The sequence below is a fragment of the Somniosus microcephalus genome, chromosome 31 (genome assembly GCF_052327205.1).
Source record: "Somniosus microcephalus isolate GS21.2 chromosome 31, FLI_Smic_1.0, whole genome shotgun sequence".
Lineage (NCBI taxonomy): Eukaryota > Metazoa > Chordata > Chondrichthyes > Squaliformes > Somniosidae > Somniosus > Somniosus microcephalus.
The window spans coordinates 26,145,923-26,169,264 of record NC_141017.1 but is presented as its reverse complement, the minus strand read 5'-3'; the positions used below and the strand labels follow the sequence as shown (position 1 = coordinate 26,169,264).

Sequence of the window (23,342 nt, the reverse complement as noted above, 5' to 3'; positions counted from 1 at the left end):
AATATCCTAACCAAGGACGTCATCAGTAAAAGAGGCTCGTTTCTACAGTCTGCTATTAATACAGGGTAGGTGGCAATGTTACTGAAATAAGAACAGAAAATGCTGGAAAAACTCAGCAGGCCAGGCAACATCCGTGGAGAGAGAGAAATAGAGTCAACGTTTCGGGTCGAAACCCTTCGTCAGGACTGAAAAAGCACAGCAAATGAAACAGATTAAAAGGCCAGTTTGGGGGCTGGGAAATAGAAACATAGAAACATAGGAGATAGGAGCAGGAGTCGGCCATTCGGCCCCTCGAGCCTGCTCCGCCATTCAATGCGATCATGGCTGATCATCCAAATTCAGTACCCTGTCCCTGCCTTCTCCCCATATCCCTTGATCCTTTTAGCCTCAAGAAATATATCCAACTCCTTCTTGAATATATTTAATGAACTGGCCTCCACTGCCTTCTGTGGTAGAGAATTCCACAGGTTCACCACTCTCTGGGTGAAGAAATTCCTCCTCATCTCTGTCCTAAATGGCTTACCCCTTATCCTTAGACTGTGACCCCTGGTTCTGGACTCCCCCGCCATCGGGAACATCCTTCCTGCATCTAGTCTGTCCAGTCCTGTTAGAATTTTATAAGTTTCAATGAGAACGCCTCTCATTCTCCTAAACTCCAGCGAGTATAAGCTCAATCGACCCAATCTCTCCTCATACGTCATTCCTGCCATCCCAGGTATCAGCCTGGTGAATCTTCGCTGAACTCCTTCCATGGCAAGAACATCCTTCCTCAGATAAGGCGACCAAAACTGCACACAATACTCAATGGGGATGAGAGAACAAAAGAGAAGTGAAGAGACATTAAGAGGTATTCAAAACCAGACGAGATGGTGATCGGACTAGTGGAGACAAAAAACGGCTCTAGATTAGGTGTGAAATGCGCTGGCAGAATGGGAGACAGCTGACATGTGGGAGAGAAACAAAAAGGGGGAAGGGCCAAAACAAAGGTGTGGATAAAAAATATAAGTAAAAATGTAATGGGGGCCCGAGGTTATGATCTGAAATTGTTGAACTCGATATTGAGTCTGGAAGGCTGTAAAGTGCCTAATCGGAAGATGTTATTGGACCAGCAATCCAGAGGCCTGGACTAATAACCCAGGCGGACGTGAGTTCAAGTCCCAGCTTGGGAATTTGAATTCAGTTTTAAAAATAAATCTAAAATTAAAAAGCTGCTATCAGTAAAAGTGACTATTGAGCTATCAGATTGTTGTAAATACCTGCCCTCCTTACCCGGTCTATTTTTTTATTCGTTCATGGGATGTGGGCGTCGCTGGCAGGGCCAGCATTTATTGCCCATCCCTAGTTGCCCTTGAGAAGGTGGTGGTGAGCCGCCGCCTTGAACCGCTGCAGTCCGTGTGGTGAAGGTACTGCTACAGTGCTGTTAGGGAGGGAGTTCCAGGATTTTGACCCAGCGACGATGAAGGAACGGCCGATATATTTCCAAGTCAGGATGGTGTGTGACTTGGAGGGGAACTTGCAGGTGGTGGTGTTCCCATGTGCCTGCCGCCCTTGCCCTTTGAGGCGGTCTGGCCTCTATGTGACTCCAGTCGCACACCAACGTGGTTGGCGGCAAGAACAAATTAATCTGGGAGGCCCAGTCCATGAACGAGCCTCCTCGCTGGACAATCCCACCTCTCACAAACAGTACCACCATCTGTCTTCCTCCCAGCCCTTTATGTGCTGTCTCCATTCTGGGTTTCCCCAGTGTCGGGTGAGTTTAAAGGAGCACTGTAGTCATTTTGAAGAAGTATCTCGAGATAACGTGGCATATGCCCTATCTATTCTCAGCTGGTCCGCTAAGCAGGACCTCTCATACTGCAGTACTGGCTCCAAATTACCCATATATATTCGAGTCCCTTAAGAGATCCCAATCAATTTGAATCAGAGTGATCTTTGGTAAGTTAAATTTCCTGAAACATAGAAAAATAGGAGCAGGAGTAGGCCATTCGGCCCCTCGAGCCTGCTCCGCCATTCAATATGATCATGGCTGATCCTAGTCTGAGATTCATACTTCTTCCTCAAAAAATTGCAGGGCTATGGGGAAAGGGCTGGGCGAGTCGGATTAATTGGACAGTTCTTTCAAAGAGCTGGCGCAGGCGCGACAGTCCGAATGGCCTCCTTCTGTGCTTTATGATTCTGTCCTTGTGCACCAGTCGCTGAAGGTAAGCATGCAGGTGCAGCAGGCGGTTAAGAAGGCAAATGATATGTTGGCCTTCGTAGCGAGAGGGTTTGAGTACAGGAACAAGGATGTCTTGCTGCAGTTGTACAGGGCCTTGGTGAGACCACATCTTGAGTATTGTGTGCAGTTTTGGTCGCCTTATCTGAAGAAGGATGTTCTTGCCATGGAAGGAGTTCAGCGAAGATTCACCAGGCTGATACCTGGGATGGCAGAAATGACGTATGAGGAGAGATTGTGTCGATTGGGCTTATACTCACTGGAGTTTAGAAGAATGAGAGGGGATCTCATTGAAACTTATAAAATTCTGACAGGACTAGACAGACTAGATGCAGGAAGGACGTTCCCGATGGCAGGGGAGTCCAGAACCAGGGGTCACAGTCTAAGGATAAGGGGTAAGCCATTTAGGACAGAGATGAGGAGGAATTTCTTCACCCAGAGAGTGGTGAACCTGTGGAATTCTCTACCACACAAGGCAGTTGAGGCCAATTCATTAAATATATTCAAAAAGGAGTTAGATATATTTCTTAAGGCTAAAGGGATCAAGGGATATGGGGAGAAGGCAGGGACAGGGTACTGAATTTGGATGATCAGCCATGATCGCATTGAATGGCGGAGCAGGCTCGAGGGGCCGAATGGCCTACTCCTGCTCCTATCTTCTATGTTTCTATCTTTGCTTCTTAGAGCCCTTGCGACCAGAATATAAGTCTTAAAACATCCTGGTTATCAACTGCAAATTGCTTTACATAAGCCTCGTTCACCTTGACCACCGGGAAGACCACCACTGTCGGGGTCTGCGTGGTATGAACACGATGGGGGACGTGACTCCTGAGGCACCGACAACACCTCATGAATGAAGTGATTTCACTTTATCTACAAACATTAACGGCCACCTCCAGTGGGGCAAGTTGTCATTGACTGCCATTTGTTTCTGGCTGCAGACAAGCTGGGCTGGATTTTGATACTGGAGGCGTGTAGGAGGCGGGACTACAACTTTGGGGTTGTAGTCCCGCCTCCATCGAGTTGTGGCCAACCCACGTGATTTTCCCCTGATTGACCTTGTTGAGCCTGCCCAGCGGGCTCAGCAGGCCAATTGAGGGCCACCCGGCAACAGGTGATGTCACTGATTAACATTTCATCTGTCAAGCACTTTTGACAGATGAAATATCAGCGTTTGACAGCTCTTTGAAGCTGTCAAACACTGACAATCTGTACACTAAGTTAATTCCTTCCTCTCAGGCTGATTTAGAGATCTCTCCAGAACAGAAAGTTGAATGCTGACGACCATAGAGCACATATACCAGAAACGCTGTCTACGGAGGTCACGGTCCATCATCAAAGACCCTACCCACCCCAGCCACAGTCTGTTCGCCCTCCTGCCATCTGGGAGACGCTACAGATGCATTCGCACCCGTACGACCAGATTTAGGAACAGCTTCTTTCCCAGGGCTGTCATCCTACTGAACTCCACAAATAAACTCTAAAGCCTGCACATCTGCCAGTGCACTTTATTATGGTAATGTTAATGTATTGCAAGCCAAATGTATGTCGAATGTTTAAATGTCTTAATCTAAATGTACACTCTCGGGAGCCGCAAGCCTACATTTCGTTGTACTGCACTTGTGCACTAACAATGACAATAAAAGTTGATTTGATTTGATTTGATTTTGACAGCTCGCGGTCATTCTGCTTTCTGTGCCGGTGAGATGAGGGACTCCCGAGACCTGAAGGAAGGGAGGCTGTAAAAGTAAGTAAAGGTAAGTAAAACTTCTTTAAACACTTTACACACACCAAACACATTTACCTCTGCACTCATGCACCCATCACTCACCTGAACACCGGACATCTCGAACCCTCCAAGACCTACAACCCGACAGCGCGCCTCACTAACTTGGCGTGGTTTGGAGCCGTCGGGAATCCCACACTTCAGCAATAAAAATAGGGATTAGGCTAAAAACTGCCTGTTAACTACCTGTTGACAGGCAGTTAATTGGCACTAATCCCCTTCCCGCCTCGGGGAGGCGGCTCCCAGCACAGGTCGGGTATCCGATTCCTTTGAAACTGGCATGGAGGTGGGTTGGGGGCGGGATGGGTTTGTGCCCCCCCGATATCGAGATTTTAACCCCCCACACGCCTCCAATCCCGCCTCCACGGCCCAATGAAAATCCTGCCCGCTGAGTGTATCATAGACCAACAAAGTCAAAACCACTGTGGAGGGACTTTAGCCAGAAAGTCATGATTGTATCTTGGAAGCAGATATGCCTCCAGGATCGTTTCTCAGCTCACCAGATCACAAGATAGGTTGGGACCAAGAAGGCCTTCACTTCTGTTTGACTTCTTCCTTCCAATGAGTTGTCCTAAGAAGAGACATTGAGTAGATTGGGCCGATACTCACTGGAGTTTAGAAGAATGAGAGGTGATCTCATTGAAACATATAAGATTCTGAGGGGGATTGACAGGGTAGATGCTGAGAGGATGTTTCCCCTGGCTGGAGGGTCTAGAACTAGGGGTCACAGTCTCAGGATAAGGGGTCGGCCATTTAAGACTGAGATGAGGAGGAATTTCTTCACTCAGAGGGTTGTGAATCTTCAGAATTCTCTACCCCAGAGGGCTGTGGATGCTGAATCGTTGAGTATATTCAAGGCCGAGGGAGATAGATTTCTGGACTCTAGGGGAATCAAGGGATATGGGGATCAGGCGAAAAGTGGAGTTGATGTCAAAGATCAGCCATGATCTTATTGAATGGCGGAGCAGGCTCGAGGGGCCGTGTGGCCGACTCCTGCTCCTAATTCTTATGTTCTTATCAATGTGCTCGCTGACCTACATTGGCTCCAGGTTAAGCAATGCCTCGATTTCAAAATTCTCATCCTTGTTTTCAAATCCCTCCATGGCCTCACCCCTCCCTATCTCTGTAATCTCCTCCAGCCCCACAACCCCCCCGAGATCTCTGCGCTCCTCTAATTCTGGCCTCTTGAGCATCCCTGATTATAATCACACAGCCATTGGTGGCCGTGCCTTCAGCTGCCTGGGCCCTAAGCTCTGGAATTCCCTGCCTAAACCTCTCCGCCTCGCTACCTCTCTTTCCTCCTTTAAGACGCTCCTTAAAACCTACCTCTTTGACCAAGCTTTTGGTCACCTGCCCTAATTTCTCCTTATCTGGCTCAGTGTCATTTTTTTTTTGTCTTATAATACCCCTGTGAAGCGCCTTTAACAAGGCGCTGTATAAATACAAGTTGTTGTTGTTTTGTTGTTATGTTCCAGAACAGCGACCCTCCTGTCTTCTCATCACTGCCTGTTTCTTGAATGAGTGCAATGTCCTGACTTTTGCCTCTTTCCCTGGTAGCTCATTCAAGATATTGATCACCATCAGTCTACTTCCTGACCTCTGCCCGAAACTTCCCCTTCACCACCTTGGACCTGGGCCCTCTTGTCCTGTTGCCATGGCCTATCTGAAAACATCCTAACGGATTTCCTTTTTCCATCCACTATTAGTATCTGTAACGCTCCTAGAAGGTTCTCTCAGTCACGCCTCCTTTCAAAAGCTGAAGATCCCGAGCTTATCCCATCCGTCTTCGAAAGTCCCGCTGTGTAACCGGGATGAAGACAAATTACATCTTCATTCCACTTCATCTAGAGCCATCCTTTGTTTCTTTACCTGTCCTATTACCATCTCGTCTCGCCTTGAATATCTCTTAATGTCTCTTCACCTCCCAGACCTTCCCTTTTGTTCTTTCATCCCCTCCCCCATTTCCCAGCCCCCAAACTTGCTTTTTAATCTGTTTCATTTCCTGCTTTTTTCTCAGTTCTGACGAAGGGTCTTCGACCCAAAAAGTTCACTCTGTTTCTCTCTCCACAGATGTTGCCCTGGCCTGCTGAGTTTTTCCAGCGTTTTCTGTTGTTATTTCGGATTTCCAGCATCCGCAGTATTTTGCTATCGTACATATATCTTTCAAGTAGCTTTGCAATGTAATTGGGTATCAGTGACTCTTGCTTACAGACCTGTCCATTCTCTTTTATGTCAAGCGATCAATCATTATTCATGGTGAAACATAGAAACATAGAAGATAGGAGCAGGAGTAGGCCATTCGGCTCCTCGAGCCTGCTCCGCCATTCAATGCGATCATGGCTGATCATCCAAACTCAGTACCCTGTCCCTGCTTTCTCCCCATATCCCTTGATCCCTTTAGCCTTAAGAAATATATGTAACTCCTTCTTGAATATATTTAATGAATTGGCCTCAACTGCCTTCTGTGGTAGAGAATTCCACAGGTTCACCACTCTCTGGGTGAAGAAATTCCTCCTCATCTCTGTCCTAAATGGCTTACCCCTTATCCTTAGACTGTGACCCCTGGTTCTGGACTCCCCCGCCATCGGGAACATCCTTCCTGCATCTAGTCTGTCTAGTCCTGTTAGAATTTTATAAGTTTCAGTGAGATCCCCTCAGTCTTCTAAACTCCAGCGAGTACAAGCCCAATCGACCCAATCTCTCCTCATACGTCATTCCTGCCATCCCAGGTATCAGCCTGGTGAATCTTCGCTGAACTCCCTCCATGGCAAGAACATCCTTCCTCAGATAAGGCGACCAAAACTGCACACAATACTCAAGGGGGGAGAAATTGAGTATAGCCCCATTTGGGGCGCCAGCCTCGCCAGGGCGCTAAAAGTAGCGCCCTGGAAACATTCGCACCCCCGCACCGGAAATTGAGCTGTTGCGCCCCAAAGGGAAGCGTGGCGCTACTGGAGGTGCCCCGCATCCCTCTTGGGGCGCTGTGAGTGAATATCGTGGCGCTACGTGCCGCAGCGCCACACGCTGTGGCACGTCGCGCTGCGGTATTGCAGGCCTTCCTCCCCTTCTTAAAGGGGAGGGGCCTTGTGCAGTGCGATCTGGGGCCCAGCTGGGCCCCCGGGGATCGGGAGTGCAGGCAAAAGAGCCCGGCACCGAAGAGAAGTGCCGGGCTCTTGGAACGCAGCCGGCACTCCACGGGGGATGGGGGGTTCAGGAGGCCGGGGACGGGAGCACAGGCAGGTGGCCAACAACAAAATGGCCGCCCAGCACCTCGCCTTTAATTTGCGCCTCCCCGGCCGCAGGTAGGCCCCCCTGAACCGGTCGGACATAGCGTCCGGCGGTAAATCAGGGGGCGCTGCCGAATATCGCGGCCGGGGCGTCAGCGGGGCACTGCGCACACCGATGACGTCGTCGGCAGCGGTGCAGCGCTAACAGTTAGCGCCACCACTAGCATCCTGCGGAATTTAGCGGGAGGCGTGGGCAGTGCCGCGCCCGGGCGCCAGTTGGCTTGCGACCCACTTAGCGCCCTCTTAAGGCGTTAACGGGTGGCGCAACCTACTGAATTTCTCCCCCAAGATGTGGTCTCACCAAGGCCCTGTACAACTGCAAAAGCATGCCACTGTCCTTTCAAGAGAAGAGGTCTCTAATGCCTTTGGTTTAACTGTGCCCGGCCACCAGCTTCACTAATGAGTGTCTCATACAGCAGAGTCTGTAGCGCCATCTGCTGGGATCTGTGTATAAGCAGTGGCGACTGCTCGGTTGACATTTTATCATCTCCCTGTTTGATTCTCCCGCTAAACCCAGCTTGACAATGGGCCTGAAATTCGGGTCCCCACGGGTGAGTACGCGCTGGGTACTCACCCGTAGGCCCAACGAAAGTGCCGGTTTCATGCACGCACTGCGCATGCGCAGGAAACCGGCGCTTCCGTTCCCCTGAAAGAAGGGGTTGAGAGGTGGAACGCGTGCGTCGGAGAGGCAGCGCGTGCGCCTGGATTTCCGATTTTTTTCCAGGTTTCTCCGGGAGGGTTAAGTCTCCAGCAGTTACACTTTTAAAAAGCAGGCGCAAGGCCTGCTTTTAACAAGGTAAGTGGCGAATTAAATAAAATTAAAACATTTTTTCCACAGGTTTATTATTTTTAAATACTTTAAAGAAAGGTAAGTTTATTTTTAGCCCCGTTAGAAACTGTAATTAATTTTTTCAAAAATGTTAATATTGTTTAAAATAGTTATTTTATGTAATTTATAGTTATTTTAAAAATGTGTTTTTTTAAATTTATTTGAAGTTTTAGTTATGTTTTCGGGCTGCAGGAGAACGATAATAAGAGGTGTTTACTGAACAGAGGGTATGCTAGAACTGAAAGTACAGAAGCCTGCTACTGCTTTATATACAGGTGTGGTCACTGCCGGTACTACAGCATAAAAGCAGTTCTCTCTTAAAGGTACATACACAACAATTCCTCCCCTTTTAGATAAACAGTACATAACATTCATTTAACAATTGAATAATAACTAATTACAATTACAATTTTCTTTGTACTATATACATCAGCTGAAAGTAATCATTTATAAATTCAGTCTTTGAGGAGGCTTCCTGATCCTGTCTGGATAGCGCCTTTCTCGAGTATCCTGTTCTTGCGGCGGAGTCGATTCTGGCTCATTGTCATTGGTTGGTTCGTCAGCTTCCAATACCACTGCTTCTGAGGTAGACGCAATCTGTACTTTGGGTTCATCACCAGGTGCGCATGCTCGTGGTATGGGTTTGACTTGTTCCTGTGACTCTAGAATCTGGTCAGCATGGCGTCTCACGATGCTCTCTCCAACGTCCACTGTGTACATTAGTGGTCCCTGCTGTGTGCATATCGTTCCTGGCTGGCTTTTTTCTGTTCGGTAGTCGCGGGCCAAGACTGGTTGCCCTATCTTGAAGCTCCTGGTTGGCCTTTCATTGATGTGCTGGAATTGCTTATTCTCAACATCTCGTCTTATGTTTGGTTTGAGCAAGTCCAGGCGACATCGTAACCCGCGGTTAAAGAACATCCCGGATGCTTCTCCTCCACTTTGTGCGGTTTTGGGCCAGGGATTCCCAGGTGTCGGTGGGGATGTTGTACTTTTCCCAAGGAGGCTTTAAGGGTGTCCTTGAAGCGTTTCCTCTGCCTACCTGGGGCCCTCTTGCTGTGTCGGAGCTCCGAGTAGAGCGCTTGTCTTGGGAGTCTCGTATTGGGCATGCGGACAATGTGGCCCGTCCATCGGAGCTGATCGAGCGTGGTCAAAGCTTCGATGCTGGGGATGTTGGCCTGGGCGAGAAATGGGGATAGTGCGGGATGGTGGCATCAAATAAAACATAGTGCTTTTTATTCATTGGCTTCGAACACTTTTGTTTCTTAGTTGTGTTTATGTCCAATAGCAAAATACTGCGGATGCTGGAAATCTGAAATAACAACAGAAAACGCTGGAAAAACTCAGCAGGTCAGGCAGCATCCGTGGAGAGAGAAACAGAGTTAACGTTTCAGGTCGATGACCTTTCGTCAGAACTGGAAAAAAGCAGGAAATGGAAAGCAGGTTTAGGGGCTGGGAAAAGGGGGAGGGGATGAAAGAACAAAAGGGAAGGTCAGTGATAGGATAGAAAGCCGGAGAGATTGAGAGACATTGAGAGACATTAAGAGATATTCAAGGTGAGAGGAGATGGTAATGGGACAGGTTAAGGAATAAAGGATGGCTCTAGATGGGGTGTGAATTGCGCTGGCAGAATGAAGGACAGCTGCCACGTGGGAGGGAAGAAGAAAAGGGCCAAACAAAAAGTGTGGATAAAAAAAATATATATATATATGTGATAGGGGCCGAGGTTATGATCTGAAATTGTTGAACTCGATGTTGAGTCCAGAAGGATGTAGAGTGCCTAATCGAAAGATGAGGTGCTGTTCCTCGAGCTTTCCTCGTGTTTATGTACAGTTGGATTTGACTAATGTTTAACTAAAATCACTCCTTTTACAAGATCAATGCTTGTGGATCTTTAATCATCAGCGTGTTCAAACTTATTGACGCTTTTTTTTCCCTCAACCAGAACTTTACCAAATGATTTTTTTGTATCATTACCTCCAGGACTCTGCTCCCTCTGGTGGGCAGATGTATAATTGTTTAACGGTCTGAAACATAGGAATTGGAGGAGGCCATTCAGTCCCTCGAGCCTGTTCCGCCATTCACTGAGACCGTGGCTGATCTGCGACCTAACTCCATACACCTGCCTTGGCTCCACATCCCTTAATACCTTTGGTTCACAAAAAGCTAGCAATCTCAGATTTAAAGTCAACATAAAAGGTAATCCAAAAGTTTTCTACGGGCATATAAATAGTAAACGGGTACCTGGGATGGCAGGAATGACGAATGAAGAGAGATTGGGTCGATTGGGCTTATACTCGCTGGAGTTTAGAAAAATGAGAGGGGATCTCATTGAAACTTATAAAATTCTGGCAGGACTGGACAGACTAGTTGCAGGGAAGATGTTCCCGATGGTCGGGGAGTCCAGAACCAGGGGTCACAGTCTAAGGATAAGGGGGGTAAGCCATTTAGGACAGAAATGAGGAATTTCTTCACCCAGAGAGTGGTGAACCTGTGGAATTCTCTACCACAGAAGGCAGTTGAGGCCAATTCATTAAATATATTCAAGAAGGAGTTGGATATATTTCTTAAGGCTAAAGGGATCAAGGGATATGGGGAGAAGGCAGGGACCGGGTACTGAATTTGGATGATCAGCCATGATCTCATTGAATGGCGGAGCAGGCTCGAGGGGCCGAATAGCCTACTCCTGCTCCTATCTTCTATGTTTCTATGTTTCTAAAGATAAACCCAGCAACTACAGGTCAGTCAGTTTAACCTCGGTAGTGGGGAAGCTTTTAGAAACAATAATCAGCGACAAAATTAACAGTCACTTGGAGAAGTGTGGATTAATTAAGGAAAGCCAACACGGATTTGTTAAAGGCAAATCATGTTTAACCAACTTGATCGAGTTTTTTGATGAGGTAACAGAGAGGGTTGATGAGGGTAATGCGGTTGACGTGGTGTACATGGATTTTCAAAAGGCGTTCGACGAAGTGCCACATAATAGGCTTGCCAGCAAAGTTGAAACCCATGGAATAAAAGGGACAGTGGCAGCATGGATACGAAATTGGTTAAGTGACAGGAAACAGAGAGTAGTGGTGAACGGTTGTTTTTTGCACTGGAGGAAGGTATACAGTGGTGTTCCCCAGGGGACGGTTCTAGGACCACTGCTTTTCTTGATATATATTAATGACTTGGACGTGGGTGTACAGGACACAATTTCAAAATTTGCAAATGACACAAAACTTGGAAGTATAGTGAACAGTGAGGAGGAAAGTGATAGACTTCAGGAAGACAGAGACAGACTGGTGGAATGGGCGGACACATGGCAGATGAAATTTAACGCAGAAAAGTGCGAAGCGATACATTTTGGTAGAAAGAATGAGGAGAGGACATATAAACTAATCACCCCTTAACCCTCTAAATTCTAGGGAATACAACCCTAGTTTGTGTAATCTCTCTTTGTAATTTAACCCTGGGAGTCATTCTGGTAAACCTACGCTGCACTCCCTCCAAGGCCAGTATATCCTTCCTAAGGTGTGGTGCCCAGAACTGCTCTCAGTGCTCCAGGTGTGGTCTAACCAGGGTTTTGTACAGCTGGAGCATAACTTCTACCCCCTTGTATTGAAGTCCTCTAGATATAAAGGCCAGCATTCCATTAGCCTTTGACTATTTTCTGTACGTGTTCATGACATTTTAATGATCAATGTACCTGGGCCCCCCGAGTCTCTTTGGACCTCCACTGTTTTGAGCTTTTCACCATTTAGAAAGTACTCTGCTCTATCCTTTTTAGGCCCAAAGTGGACGACCACGACAAGAACCAGTGCTATAATGTGAAGGATGCAAAAGAGGTCATTGCCTCACCAGCGACGAAATGGTCAAGTTTTCGCATTTTGATTAGCAAGGCCGTAACCCCATTGCAATTAAACTATCTGAGGTAATCTTCCCCTATATGCTCCTGTAGAGAAGAGTAATGGGTGACAAGAATGGGTTCCAGCCACTGCAGTCCTTTTCACTATAAGTAATGGCACCAATATATAACTATTGCTTTATAATGTCACGTGCAACTGCTAAACAGGCTGTGTCAGTAGAGGATGCTCCAACAAATGCGTGAGCACAATTCTATTTTTTTATTCAATAGCAAAATACTGCGGATGGTGGAAATCTGGAACAACATCCGCCACATCTGCTCCGACGATGCCACCTTCCATACCAGTGCTTCCGACATGTCTTCCTTTTTCCTCAACCGAGGATTCCCCTCTACCGTGGTTGACACGGCCCTCGACCGTGTCCATTCCATTTCCCGCACTTCTGCTCTCATCCCTTCCCCTCCCTCCCGGAACCACGATAGGGTTCCCCTTGTCCCCACCTTTCACCCCACCAGCCTCCACATTCAACATATCATCCTCTGCCATTTCCGCCACCTCCAGCGTGATCCCACCACCAAACACATCTTCCCCTCCCCCCCTTTCAGCATTCCGAAGGGACCGCTCCCTCCGCGACATGCTGGTCCACTCCTCTATCACCCCTTCCCTTTCCCACGGCACCTTCCCGTGCAAGTGCAGGAGATGCAACACCTGCCCTTTTACCTCCTCCCTTCCCACTGTCCAGGGCCCCAAACATTCCTTCCAGGTGAAACAGCAATTTACTTGTACTTCTTGCAATTTAATATACTGTATTCGCTGCTCACGATGCGGTCTCCTCTACACTGGGGAGACCAAACGCAGATTGGGTGACCGCTTTGCAAAACACCTCCATTCAGTCCGTAAGGGTGACCCTGAGTTTCCGGTCGCCTGTCACTTTAATTCACCGCTTCACTCCCACTCTGATCTCTCTGTCCTCGGCCTCTTACATTGTCCCACTGAAGCTCAACGCAAGCTCGAGGAACAGCAGCTCATCTTTCGATTAGGCACTTTACAGCCCTCTGGACTCAACCTCGAGTTCAACGATTTCAGACGGTAACCTCGGCCCCCATGTTTTCTTTTTTCTCTCACACGGCAGCAGTTGATTCTGCCATCGCCATTTACACCTCATCTAGTCATCTTTTGCTTCTTAACTTGTCCCATTACCATCTCCTTTTGCCTCGCACCATCATCCCTTTTGTCCTTTAATCTCTCCTGCCTTCCATCCTATCACAGACCTTCCCTTTATTCCTTCCTCCCCTCCTCCCTTTCTCTACCCCACACTCACTTAAACCAGTTCTGACGAAGGGTCACGGACCTGAAACGTTAACTCTGTTTCTCTCTCCACGAAGCTGCCTGACCCGCTGAGTATTTCCAGCATTTTCTGTTGTTGTTTTATATTTTTAATTATTCTTCATTTTTGGGACATGGGCATCACTGGCAAGGCCGGCATTTATTGCCCATCCCTAGATGCTCTGAGAAGGTGATAGTGGTCCTTCTTGAACCGCTGCAGTCCTTCTTTGTAGCAGTTTGATAAAACTAAGCGGATCGCTAGACCACTTCAGAGGGCAGTTCAGACACCACGTTGGTGTGGGAATGGAGTCACATATAGACCCGACCGAGTAAGGGCAGCAGGTTTTCCTCCGCATAAGAAAATTTCTATAGCGCCTTTCACGACCACCGGACGTCTCAAAGCACTTTACAGTCAATGAAGTAACTTTTTTTTGAAGTGGAGTCACTGTTGTAATGTGGGAAACGTGGCAGCCAATTTGCACACAGCAAGCTCCCACAAACAGCAATGTGATACTGGCCAGATAATCTGCTGTAGTGATGTTGGTTGAGGGATAAATATTAGCCCCGGACACCGGGGCGAACTCCCCCCTGCTTTTCTTCGAAATAGTGCCGCAGGATTTTTTACATCCACCTGAGAGGGCAGACGGGGCCTCGGTTTAACGTCTCATCCGAAAGACGCTTTAGTGAACCAGTTGGGTTTATGCGACAGTCCGACAGCTTCATGCTCACATTTACTGATGCCAGCTTTTTATTTCTAGATTTGATTTAAAAAACTAATTCAAATTCTCAAACTGTGATGGTGGGGTTTGAACTCATGTTCTCTGGATTATTAGACCAGCAACACAAACACTACCGTTACCGCACCCGACACAAGATATTAAATATCCATCAGAGGTGTTTGTGTTTTACAAGGCCCAGGCGTGCGATTTCTGGTCACAAGCCATATGCCTGTGCTGTCAACTTGCACCTAACACGTGTCAAAACGCAGGAAGCTTCATCTGTTATATTCACCACAGGAGACAGCCAGGCAGCCTTAACCCCTCCTCTCCTTTCACACGTGACAATATTTTGGTCCGTCGTGTCACAGGAGGGCACAGCTGCTGGACTACATGTCATACCCCTTGTTGGCGGTGGCATTTACTGAAATTTATAGAAAAGAAAGTCAAAAAGACTTAGTGATAGAGTCATAACGGCACTGAAGGAGGCCATTCGGCCCATTGAGTCCGTGCCGGGACTTGCATTTATATAGCGCCTTTGACAAGCACCGGACGTCCCAAAGCGCTTTACAGCCAATGAAGTGCTTTTTGAAGCGTAGTCACTGTTGTATTGTAGAAAACGCGGTAGCCAATTGGCGCACAGCAAGATCCCACAAACAGCAATGTGATAACGACAAGATAATGTGTTTTAGTGATGTTGATTGATTGATAAATATTGGCCCAGGACTCCCCTGCTCTTCTTCAAAATAGTGCCGCGGGATCTTTTGTGTCCACCCGAGAGGGCAGACGGGGCTTCGGTTTTAACGTCTCATCCGAAAGGCGGTACCTCTGACGGTGCAGCACTCCCTCAGCACTGGCACTGGGAGTGTCAGCCTACATTGTTGTGCTCAATTCCCTGGAGTGGGACATGAAGAAAAAGTGGGAAATAAGTTAAAAATAGTCTTTAAATATTTTTGGGGGTATTATAAAGCTAATAGTACAATAATAGAGCTCTCTGTATTACTATAACATGAGCTGAAAATCACTGTTTTCAATGCTTAACTGTTAGCAGTGTAAGGTTTAAATCATGAAAACAAAGTTCAAATTGTTTATCAACATTGGCCCAAACCCAAACTGTTTTTTGACCTAAACGCCTGTCATTCAAAATAATTGCCAGGCAGATTTAATCCAGTTTTTATCAAGAATTTCTGTTGCCAGACATATATGTCACAGCAGGTAGTGAGAGAGAGCAGGCTGTCACAATTAAATCATCTGGTTGAACTGACATTACCATCGCCGAATCCCCCACCATCAACATCCTGGGGGTCACCATTAACCAGAAACTTAACTGGACCAGCCACATAAATACAGGGGCACCAAGAGCAGGTCAGAGGCTGGGTATTCTGCGGCGAGTGTCTCACCTCCTGACTCCCCAAAGCCTTTCCACCATCTACAAGGCACAAGTCAGGAGTGTGATGGAATACTCTCCACTTGCCTGGATGAGTGTAGCTCCAACAACACTCAAGAAGCTCGACACCACCCAGGACAAAGCAGCCCGCTTGATTGGCACCCCATCCACCACCTTAAACATTCACTCCCTCCACCACCGGTGCACCGTGGCTGCAGTGTGTACCATCTACAAGATGCACTGCAGCAACTCGCCAAGGCTTCTTCGGCAGCACCTCCAAAACCCGCGACCTCTTCCACTTAGAAGGACAAGGGCAGCAGGTGCATGGGAACACCACCACCTCCAAGTCCCCTCCAAGTCACACACCATCCTGAGTTAGAAGTATATCGGCCATTCCTTCATCGTCGCTGGTTCAAAATCCTGGAACTCCCTCCCTAACAGCACTGTGGGAGCACCTTCACCACACGGACTGCAGCGGTTCAAGAAGGTGGCTCACCACCACCTTCTCAAGGGTGTTAGAATAAAATTTTGCTGGACAAGATTGCTGGACAAGATTTTGCTGGAAAAGACACAAACAACAAATTCGCTGACTGGGACTAATTGAATCACTGCACAGTGAGACATGCCACGCTTACGCATGGCTGGAACAAAGTTCATCTCGTGTCCTGACTGGGACTAATTGGATCACTGAGGACTAACAAGGTTCACTGGTATCCTATCATCGAACTAATCACTTGTATCCTATTATCGAACTAATCACATTCCGCCAGGGAACAAGACGGAACGAAGACCTGAAGAGGCAGAATTGGCAACACAAGTGTGTAAACTCCTGACTGGAGGAAAATAACGAAATGCGCTAATAAACGAATTGATTGGATGAATGTAAATGATCTAAAACCAACTTCTTGGAATTGTATATAAGCTCGGCACGTACTACAGTCGGGGAGAAGGTGCTCTCGCAGACCGCGTGGTTGCAGACTCTTCTCCCAGAGCTCTGTCATTTAATAAAGTTGTCTCTCTTACTCAAAGTCTAGTTTCCGAGGAATCATTTTTCCTACAACAAGGGCAACTAGGGATGGGCAATAAATGCTGGCATTGCCAGCAGCGCCCACATCCCATAAATGAATAAAAAAATACATGGTATTGTAGCCCGTGATTTGAAGTGTACTGATATTGGGCGTCAAACGTGGAATAGCACACTCCCATTTACCACCCAATATCAGGACTGAGTATACCTCCTTTTAATGTTTGGAGGCTAAAGTATGAATAATGAAGTATAGTGTGTTAAACTTAGAGAGAGAGAGATACCAAGGCCCTTAAAAATAGCCAATGTTTTAAGTTTATTCATTCACTGGATGTGGGCGTCGCTGGCAAAGCCAGCATTTATTGTCCATCCCTAATAGCTCTTAAAAAGATGGTGGTGAGCTGTGGGCAGCTAAGAGTGAACCACATTGCTGTGGGGTCTGGAGTCACATATAAGCCAGACCGGGTAAGGGTGGTAGATTTCCTTCCCTAAAGGACATTAGTGAACCAGATGGGTTTTTTTTAATGACAATCCGGTCGTTTCATGGTCACCATTACTGATACTAGCTTTTTATTCCAGATTTATTTAATGAACTGAATTTAAATTCCCCGGCTGCCGTGTTGGGATTGTGAATACTTGTCTCCGGATCATTAGTCCAGGCCTCTGGATTACTGGTCCAGTAACATGACCACTACGCTACCATACCCCGGCAACTAGGCAACATTCATCCCTCAACCAAAAAAAAATGATCTGGTCATAATCTCATTGTTGTTTCTGGGATCTTGCTGCCTTATTTACCTACAAATAAACAGTGACTACACTTCAAAAATTCCTGAGTGTATGTTTAAGGATGTTACTAGTGTCAGCTGTGGCTCAGTGGGTAGCACACTCACCTCTAAGTTCATGAAGGTTGTGGGTTCAAGTTTATGCTATTCGCTTCAACCACTCCCTGTGGTAGCGAGTTCCACATTCTCACCACTCTCTGGGTAAAGACGTTTCTCCTGAATTCCCTATTGGGTTTCTTGGTGACTATCTTATATTGATGGCCTCTAGTTTTGCTCTTCCCCACAAGCTGGGACTCTATCAAAACCTTTCAGAATTGTAAAGACCTCTATTTGGTCACCCCTCAGCCTTTTCTTTTCAAGAGAAAAGAGACCCAGCCTGTACATCCTTTGCTGATAGAGACTTGAGCACAATAATCTAGGCTGACACTCCCAGTGCCAGTACTGAGGGAGTGCTGCACTGTCGGAGGTGCCGCCTTTCGGATGAGACGTTAAACCGAGGACCCATCTGCCCTCTCAGGTGGACGTAAAAGATCCCATGGCCACTATTTCAAAGAAGAGCAGGGGAGTTACCCCTGGTGTCCTCTCATTGAAACATACAAGATTCTGAAGGGGATTGACAGAGTAGACTCTGAGAGGTTGTTTCCCCCTGGCTGGAGTGTCTAGAAGTAGGGGGCATAGTCTCAGGATAAGGGGTCGGCCATTTAAGGCTGAGATGAGGAGGAATTTCTTCATTCAAAGCGTTGTGAATCTTTGGAATTCTCTGCCCCAGAGGGCTGTGAATGCTGAGTCGTTGAGTATATTCAAGGCTGAGATAGATAGATTTTTTGGACTCTAGGGGAATCAAGGGGTATGGAGATCAGACGGGAAAGTGGAGTTGAGGTCAATGATCAGCCATGATCTTATTGAATGGTGAAGCAGGCTCGAGGGGCCATATGGCCTACTCCTGATCTTATTTCTTATGTTCTTATGTCCTGGGGCCAATATTTATCCTCAATCCACATCACTAAAACAGATTATCTGGTCATTATCACAGTGCCGTTTGTGGGAGCTTGCTGTGCGAAATTGGCGGCCGCGTTTCCTACATTACAACAGCGACCACACTTCAAAAAGCACTTCATTGGCTGTAAAGCGCTTTGGGACGTCCAGTTGTCATGAAAGGCGCTACATGAATGCAAGTCTTTCTTTCCACAGGTATAACCCTTGCATTTCTGGTTTCACTCCTTGCAAATCTGCTCTGCACCCTCTGCAGTGCCTCCAGGGCCAGGTTTAAGGCTGGCAGGAATACGTCACAACCATCCCAGCAGGATGAACATGACGTCACCTTTAACTGGGCGGTGACGTCATAGGCTTAGCCCCCACCCCGCGCGATTACGTAATAAGGGGAAGTGACGCACGGCTCCGCCAGAGAGATCAAAATGGCGCCGATGGGGCTGAAGGCGGTGGTCGGGGAAAGTAAGCTTTTCGTTGGCGTTTATCCTTCTCTCTTTTGTTTATTCTTTTCTACGCCGGTCGAAATACTTTTCTTCCAGGTACAGAAGGAGTCCAAAAAACAAAACCCTGACGCCGTTGTTTCTTTAGCGTCCCAGGGACAACGGGCCGATTCTGACAGGGCAGGTCCCGCCCCCTCCTCTCTCCTGATTGGCCCGCCCTCCTCTCCTGATTGGCTGTTGGCGCTGTCGGTCAAAGCTCTGCGCAGTGCTTCCTATCGCCCTGCCTGTTTTGAGGGTTGGGAGCTGACTGGAGGCAACAATTGGTGGGCTTTAAAACTAAGCTCAAGGGGTGTGGTGCTGGATCTGACTGGAGGCAACAATTGGTGGGCTTTAAAACTAAGCTCAAGGGGTGTGGTGCTGGATCTGACGGGAGACAACAATTGGTGGGCTTTAAAACTAAGCTCAAGGGGTGTGGTGCTGGATCTGACGGGAGACAACAATTGGTGGGCTTTAAAACTAAGCTCAGGGGGTGTGGTGCTGGATCTGACTGGAGGCAACAATTGGTGGGCTTTAAAACAGCTCAAGGGGTGTGGTGCTGGAATTCTGTACTCGTAAAGTTTTTTTTTACACACATACCCTATGACTTCGGCCTCGGGTGACTGTCTGTGTGGAGTTTGCACATTCTCCCCGTGTTTGCGTGGGTTTCCTCCGGGTGCTCCGGTTTCCTCCCACAGTCCAAAGATGTGCGGGTTAGGTTGATTGGCTATGATAAATTGACCCTTAGCGTTAGGGGGATTAAATACGTGGGGTTACGGGGATAGGGTGGGATATGTGTTGATGTAGGGGTTACGGGGATCGGGTGGGATATGTGTCGGTGCAGGCTCGATGGGCCAAAATGGCCTCTATCTGCACTGTGGGGTTTCTGTGATTCTGTGACTTAGTGGATTTAAAAAAATTATGTGCGCACACCATGAATTGAGGCTAAAGGGATTTTTTTTTTTAAAAAGAGGAAGGTGTTTGAGTTGCTCTACTGTAGTTCCTGATAATTTATTTGATTATTTGGTCTATCGGAGCTGTTGGTCTAACATCGCTCAAGAAGTTTCCTGTTTTAGCAGAACTTGTGAAATACAAATTTAGATGTTAATTTCTTTTAAGAACATTCTGATTCACAAGGGTAAAGGAGGCATTGGTCTTTTGGGGGCCACAGTGGAAAGGATAAGGTGCCCTCCTGATGTAAGCTTAGTAAAAACCACAGCCAAAGTGTGTGTGTATCTTTATTTTCTCTAACTGTTACCCAGTTGGCAGATCCAAAGGATTCTGTTTTATTGTGGGTTGGCTTTTTTTGGGTGATGAAACAAGTCCTCCTAGTAACAAAAACAGAAAATGCTGGAAACACTCAGCAGGTCAGGCAACATCCGTGGAGAGAGAAACAGTTAACGTTTCAGGTCGATGACCTTTTGTCCGAACTGAAAAAAGTTGGAGATATAACCGGTTTTAAGCAAATTCAGAGGGAGGGAGGGGAGGAAAGAACAAAAGGGAAGATCGGTGATGGGGTGGAGGGCAGGAGAGATTAAATGATAAAAGGAGTGATGGTGCGAGGCAAAAGGAGATGGTAATGGGACAAGCAAAGAAACAAAAGATGGCTCTAGAGGAGGTGTAAACGGGAATATCGGAACAGCTGCCATCCGAAAAAATGGGACAGAGGTTATAGTCTGAAATGATTGAACTCAGTGTTGAGTCCGGAAGGTTGTAAAGTGCCTAATCGAAAGATGAGATGCTGTTCCTCGGGCTTATTGCTACTCCAATGTCGAGCAGCTTTATTACTGAAATCTTATTTTAAAAATCGCAATACTAATAAAGACGTGTAAAAGATAAATTGTTTTTAGATGTTTTTCCTTTAATGTATTTGTGCTTAAATAACCGTGCCTCTCATCATGCATGTTTCATATAAATCTAGGCGTATGTAAGTTTAATATAGTCTCTGATTTAGAAGGGAGCTGATTTTTAATCAATGTATGTATAACAGTTACGTAGAATGTGAATGTACTTAAGAACCTAGCTTTTTAAAAAAAAAAAAAAATAGGGAAAAAATCTACTGCAAAGGACTCCCTAAACAATTCAGGAGATTGAACAGTGTAGTTTCACCTGGTTGGAGCAACCAAGTCAAACTATGTTGTGAAAAGTGAGCAGCCATTCAGCATCTCAAATGAACCAAATGTCTGACGAGGTGAGTCAGTGGCAGTAAACTCAATCATTCAAGGGTTAAACATCACTGAGCCCAACACCACAAAGCCGACTATATTTATAAAGAAAGCTTGGTACGTTTGTTTGATACAGTACAGTTGTTTCAAACTAGTAATGGAAGTTTTGTAATGGTACTCATTACACAAAATGCTTTCTCGTGAAGCCAGTTGAAATGGTTTCCTGTATTCAATAGCGGTGATTTAACGTTGGTGAAACTTTTCTGCTGTGTGTGTGGTTAAAATGAACAATTATGGCTTGAATTATCCTTATGCCCCGTTTTTACTGCTTGATCGCTGCTCTGTCATTTTGGCTCCGTCTTTGACAAAAGCTGCCAGATCTGTTGGTTCACATCTTGGTTTGAGCTATTTGGAGTGGGCGAACTTGACTCTCCTGCTGTTGTATTTTGTTTGTGGATTGGCTGTTCCTTCAGTTTTGCGTAGAATGTGTTCAACTCCACAAGCTGACACCTGTGGATGGTTTCAGACAAGTTCATCTGAGCGTAGTCGACGCCTTGGTTAGTGGTATAGCTACTGTAATTAATTGCCAGCAGGAGAGCCCGACAACGGCTGGTGTTGCTGCTCAGTCAGGATCACTCCCGATATGTGATTGTGAGGTCAGAGACTTTGATGCTTGGTTTTGAGGTCCAACGCAAGACCTTGTCTTGACCATGTGTGACCAGTTTGTGACATTGAAAAACATTAGCTGCGTGCCGGGAAACTTTTAGCATCCTCTACATTCAAATGGCAATTGTAAGCTTCCTGTGACCTGCAATCGCAATAAACTGCTGTAATCTAACCAGTTACAAAAGGGAGCTGGTGCCATTCAGACACGGCAAAGAAAATTGTTTTGAGCAGAACATGTAGGGGGGGGAAATTCAGTAGTTATAAGAACATAAGACATAAGAAATAGGAGCAGGAGTAGGCCATACGGCCCCTCGGGCCTGCTCCGCCATTCAATAGGATCATGGCTGATCTGAATCTAGACTCCCGTCCACTTCCCTGCCCTCTCCCCGTAACCCCTAATTCCCTTATCTGCTAGGAAAATGTCTATCTCCATTTTAAATTTATTTAATGTTGCAGCTTCCACAGCTCTCTGGGGTAGCAAATTCCATAGATTTACTACCCTCTGAGTGAAGAAGTTTCTCCTCATCTCAGTTTTGAAAGGGCAGCCCCTTATTCTAAGATTATGCCCCCTAGTTCTAGTCTCACCCATCAGTGGAAACATCATCCCCACATCCACCCGATCAAGCCCCCTCACAATCTTATGTTTCGATAAGATCGCCCCCTCATTCTTCTGAACTCCAATGAGTAGAGTCCCAACCTACTCAACCTTTCCTCATACGTCAACCCCCTCATCTCTGGAATCAACCGAGTGAACCTTCTCTGAACCGCCTCGAGAGCAAGTATATCTTTTCTTAAATATGGAAACCAAAACTGTACGCAGTATTCCAGGTGTGGCCTCACCAATACCCTGTGTAACTGCAGCAAGACTTCCCTGTTTTTATACTCCATCCCCCTTGCAATAAAAGCCAAGATTCCATTGGCCTTCCTGATCACCTGCTGCACCTGCATACTAACTTTTTGTGTTTCATGCACCAGGACCCCCAGATCCCTTTGTACTGTAGCACTTTGCAGTTTCTCTCCATTTAGATAATAACTTGCTCTTTGATTTTTTCTGCCAAAGTGCATAACCTCACACTTTCCAACATTATATTGCATCTGCCAAATCTCTGCCCACTCACTTAGCCTGTCTATGTCCTTTTGCAGGTTTTTTATGTCTGCTTTCCCTCCCATCTTTGTATCATCAGCAAACTTGGATATGTTGCACTCGGTCCCTTCCTCCAAATCGTTAATATAGATTGTAAAGAGTTGGGGTCCCAGCACTGACCCCTGCAGAACACCACTAGTTACTGATTGCCAGTCTGAGAACGAACCATTTATCCCAACTCTTTGTTTTCTGTTAGATAGCCAATCTTCCACCCATGCCAGTATATTACCCCCAATCCTGTGATTTTTTTTTTAATTTTTTTTATCTTGATCAGTAATCTTTTGTGTGGCACCTTGTCAAATGCCTTTTGGAAGTCCAAATACACTACATTCACTGGTTCCCCTTTATCCACCCTGTATGTTACATCCTCAAAGAATTCGAGCAAATTTGTCAAACATGACTTCCCCTTCGTAAAACCATGCTGACTCTGTCCTATTAAATTATGTTTATCCAAATGCTCTGTTACTGTTTCCTTAATAATGGACTCCAAACATTTTGCCAACCACAGATGTTAGGCTAACTGGTCTATAGTTTCCAGCTTTTTGTCTACTTCCCTTCTTAAATAAGGGTGTTACATTAGCAGTTTTCCGATAGAAAGAAGTTGCGGGGGAGGTGGGGGTGGAGGAAAGAGAAATAGAAGAAAGACTTGCATTTATATAGCACCTTTCCAGACATCCCAAAGTGCTTTACAGCTGATTCAT

The 23,342-nt window shown here is 46.5% G+C and overlaps 1 protein-coding gene across 4 annotated transcripts in view; it reads left to right on the top strand.

The window, feature by feature from the left end:
* LOC147097666 (syntaxin-binding protein 2-like) overlaps nt 1-23,342 on the top strand; it is a 148,800-nt gene that overhangs the window by 35,314 nt on the left and 90,144 nt on the right. The window contains exon 1 of one of the 4 annotated variants that reach the window (XM_085971661.1): nt 18,586-18,652. The exons of the other annotated variants lie outside the window; for them this stretch is intronic. Within the exon in view, the coding sequence (XP_085827787.1) occupies nt 18,616-18,652 (37 nt within the window). The 5' untranslated portion in view covers nt 18,586-18,615. Of the gene's footprint in view, nt 1-18,585; nt 18,653-23,342 lie in introns of those variants that run through there. 4 annotated transcript variants of the gene reach the window in all.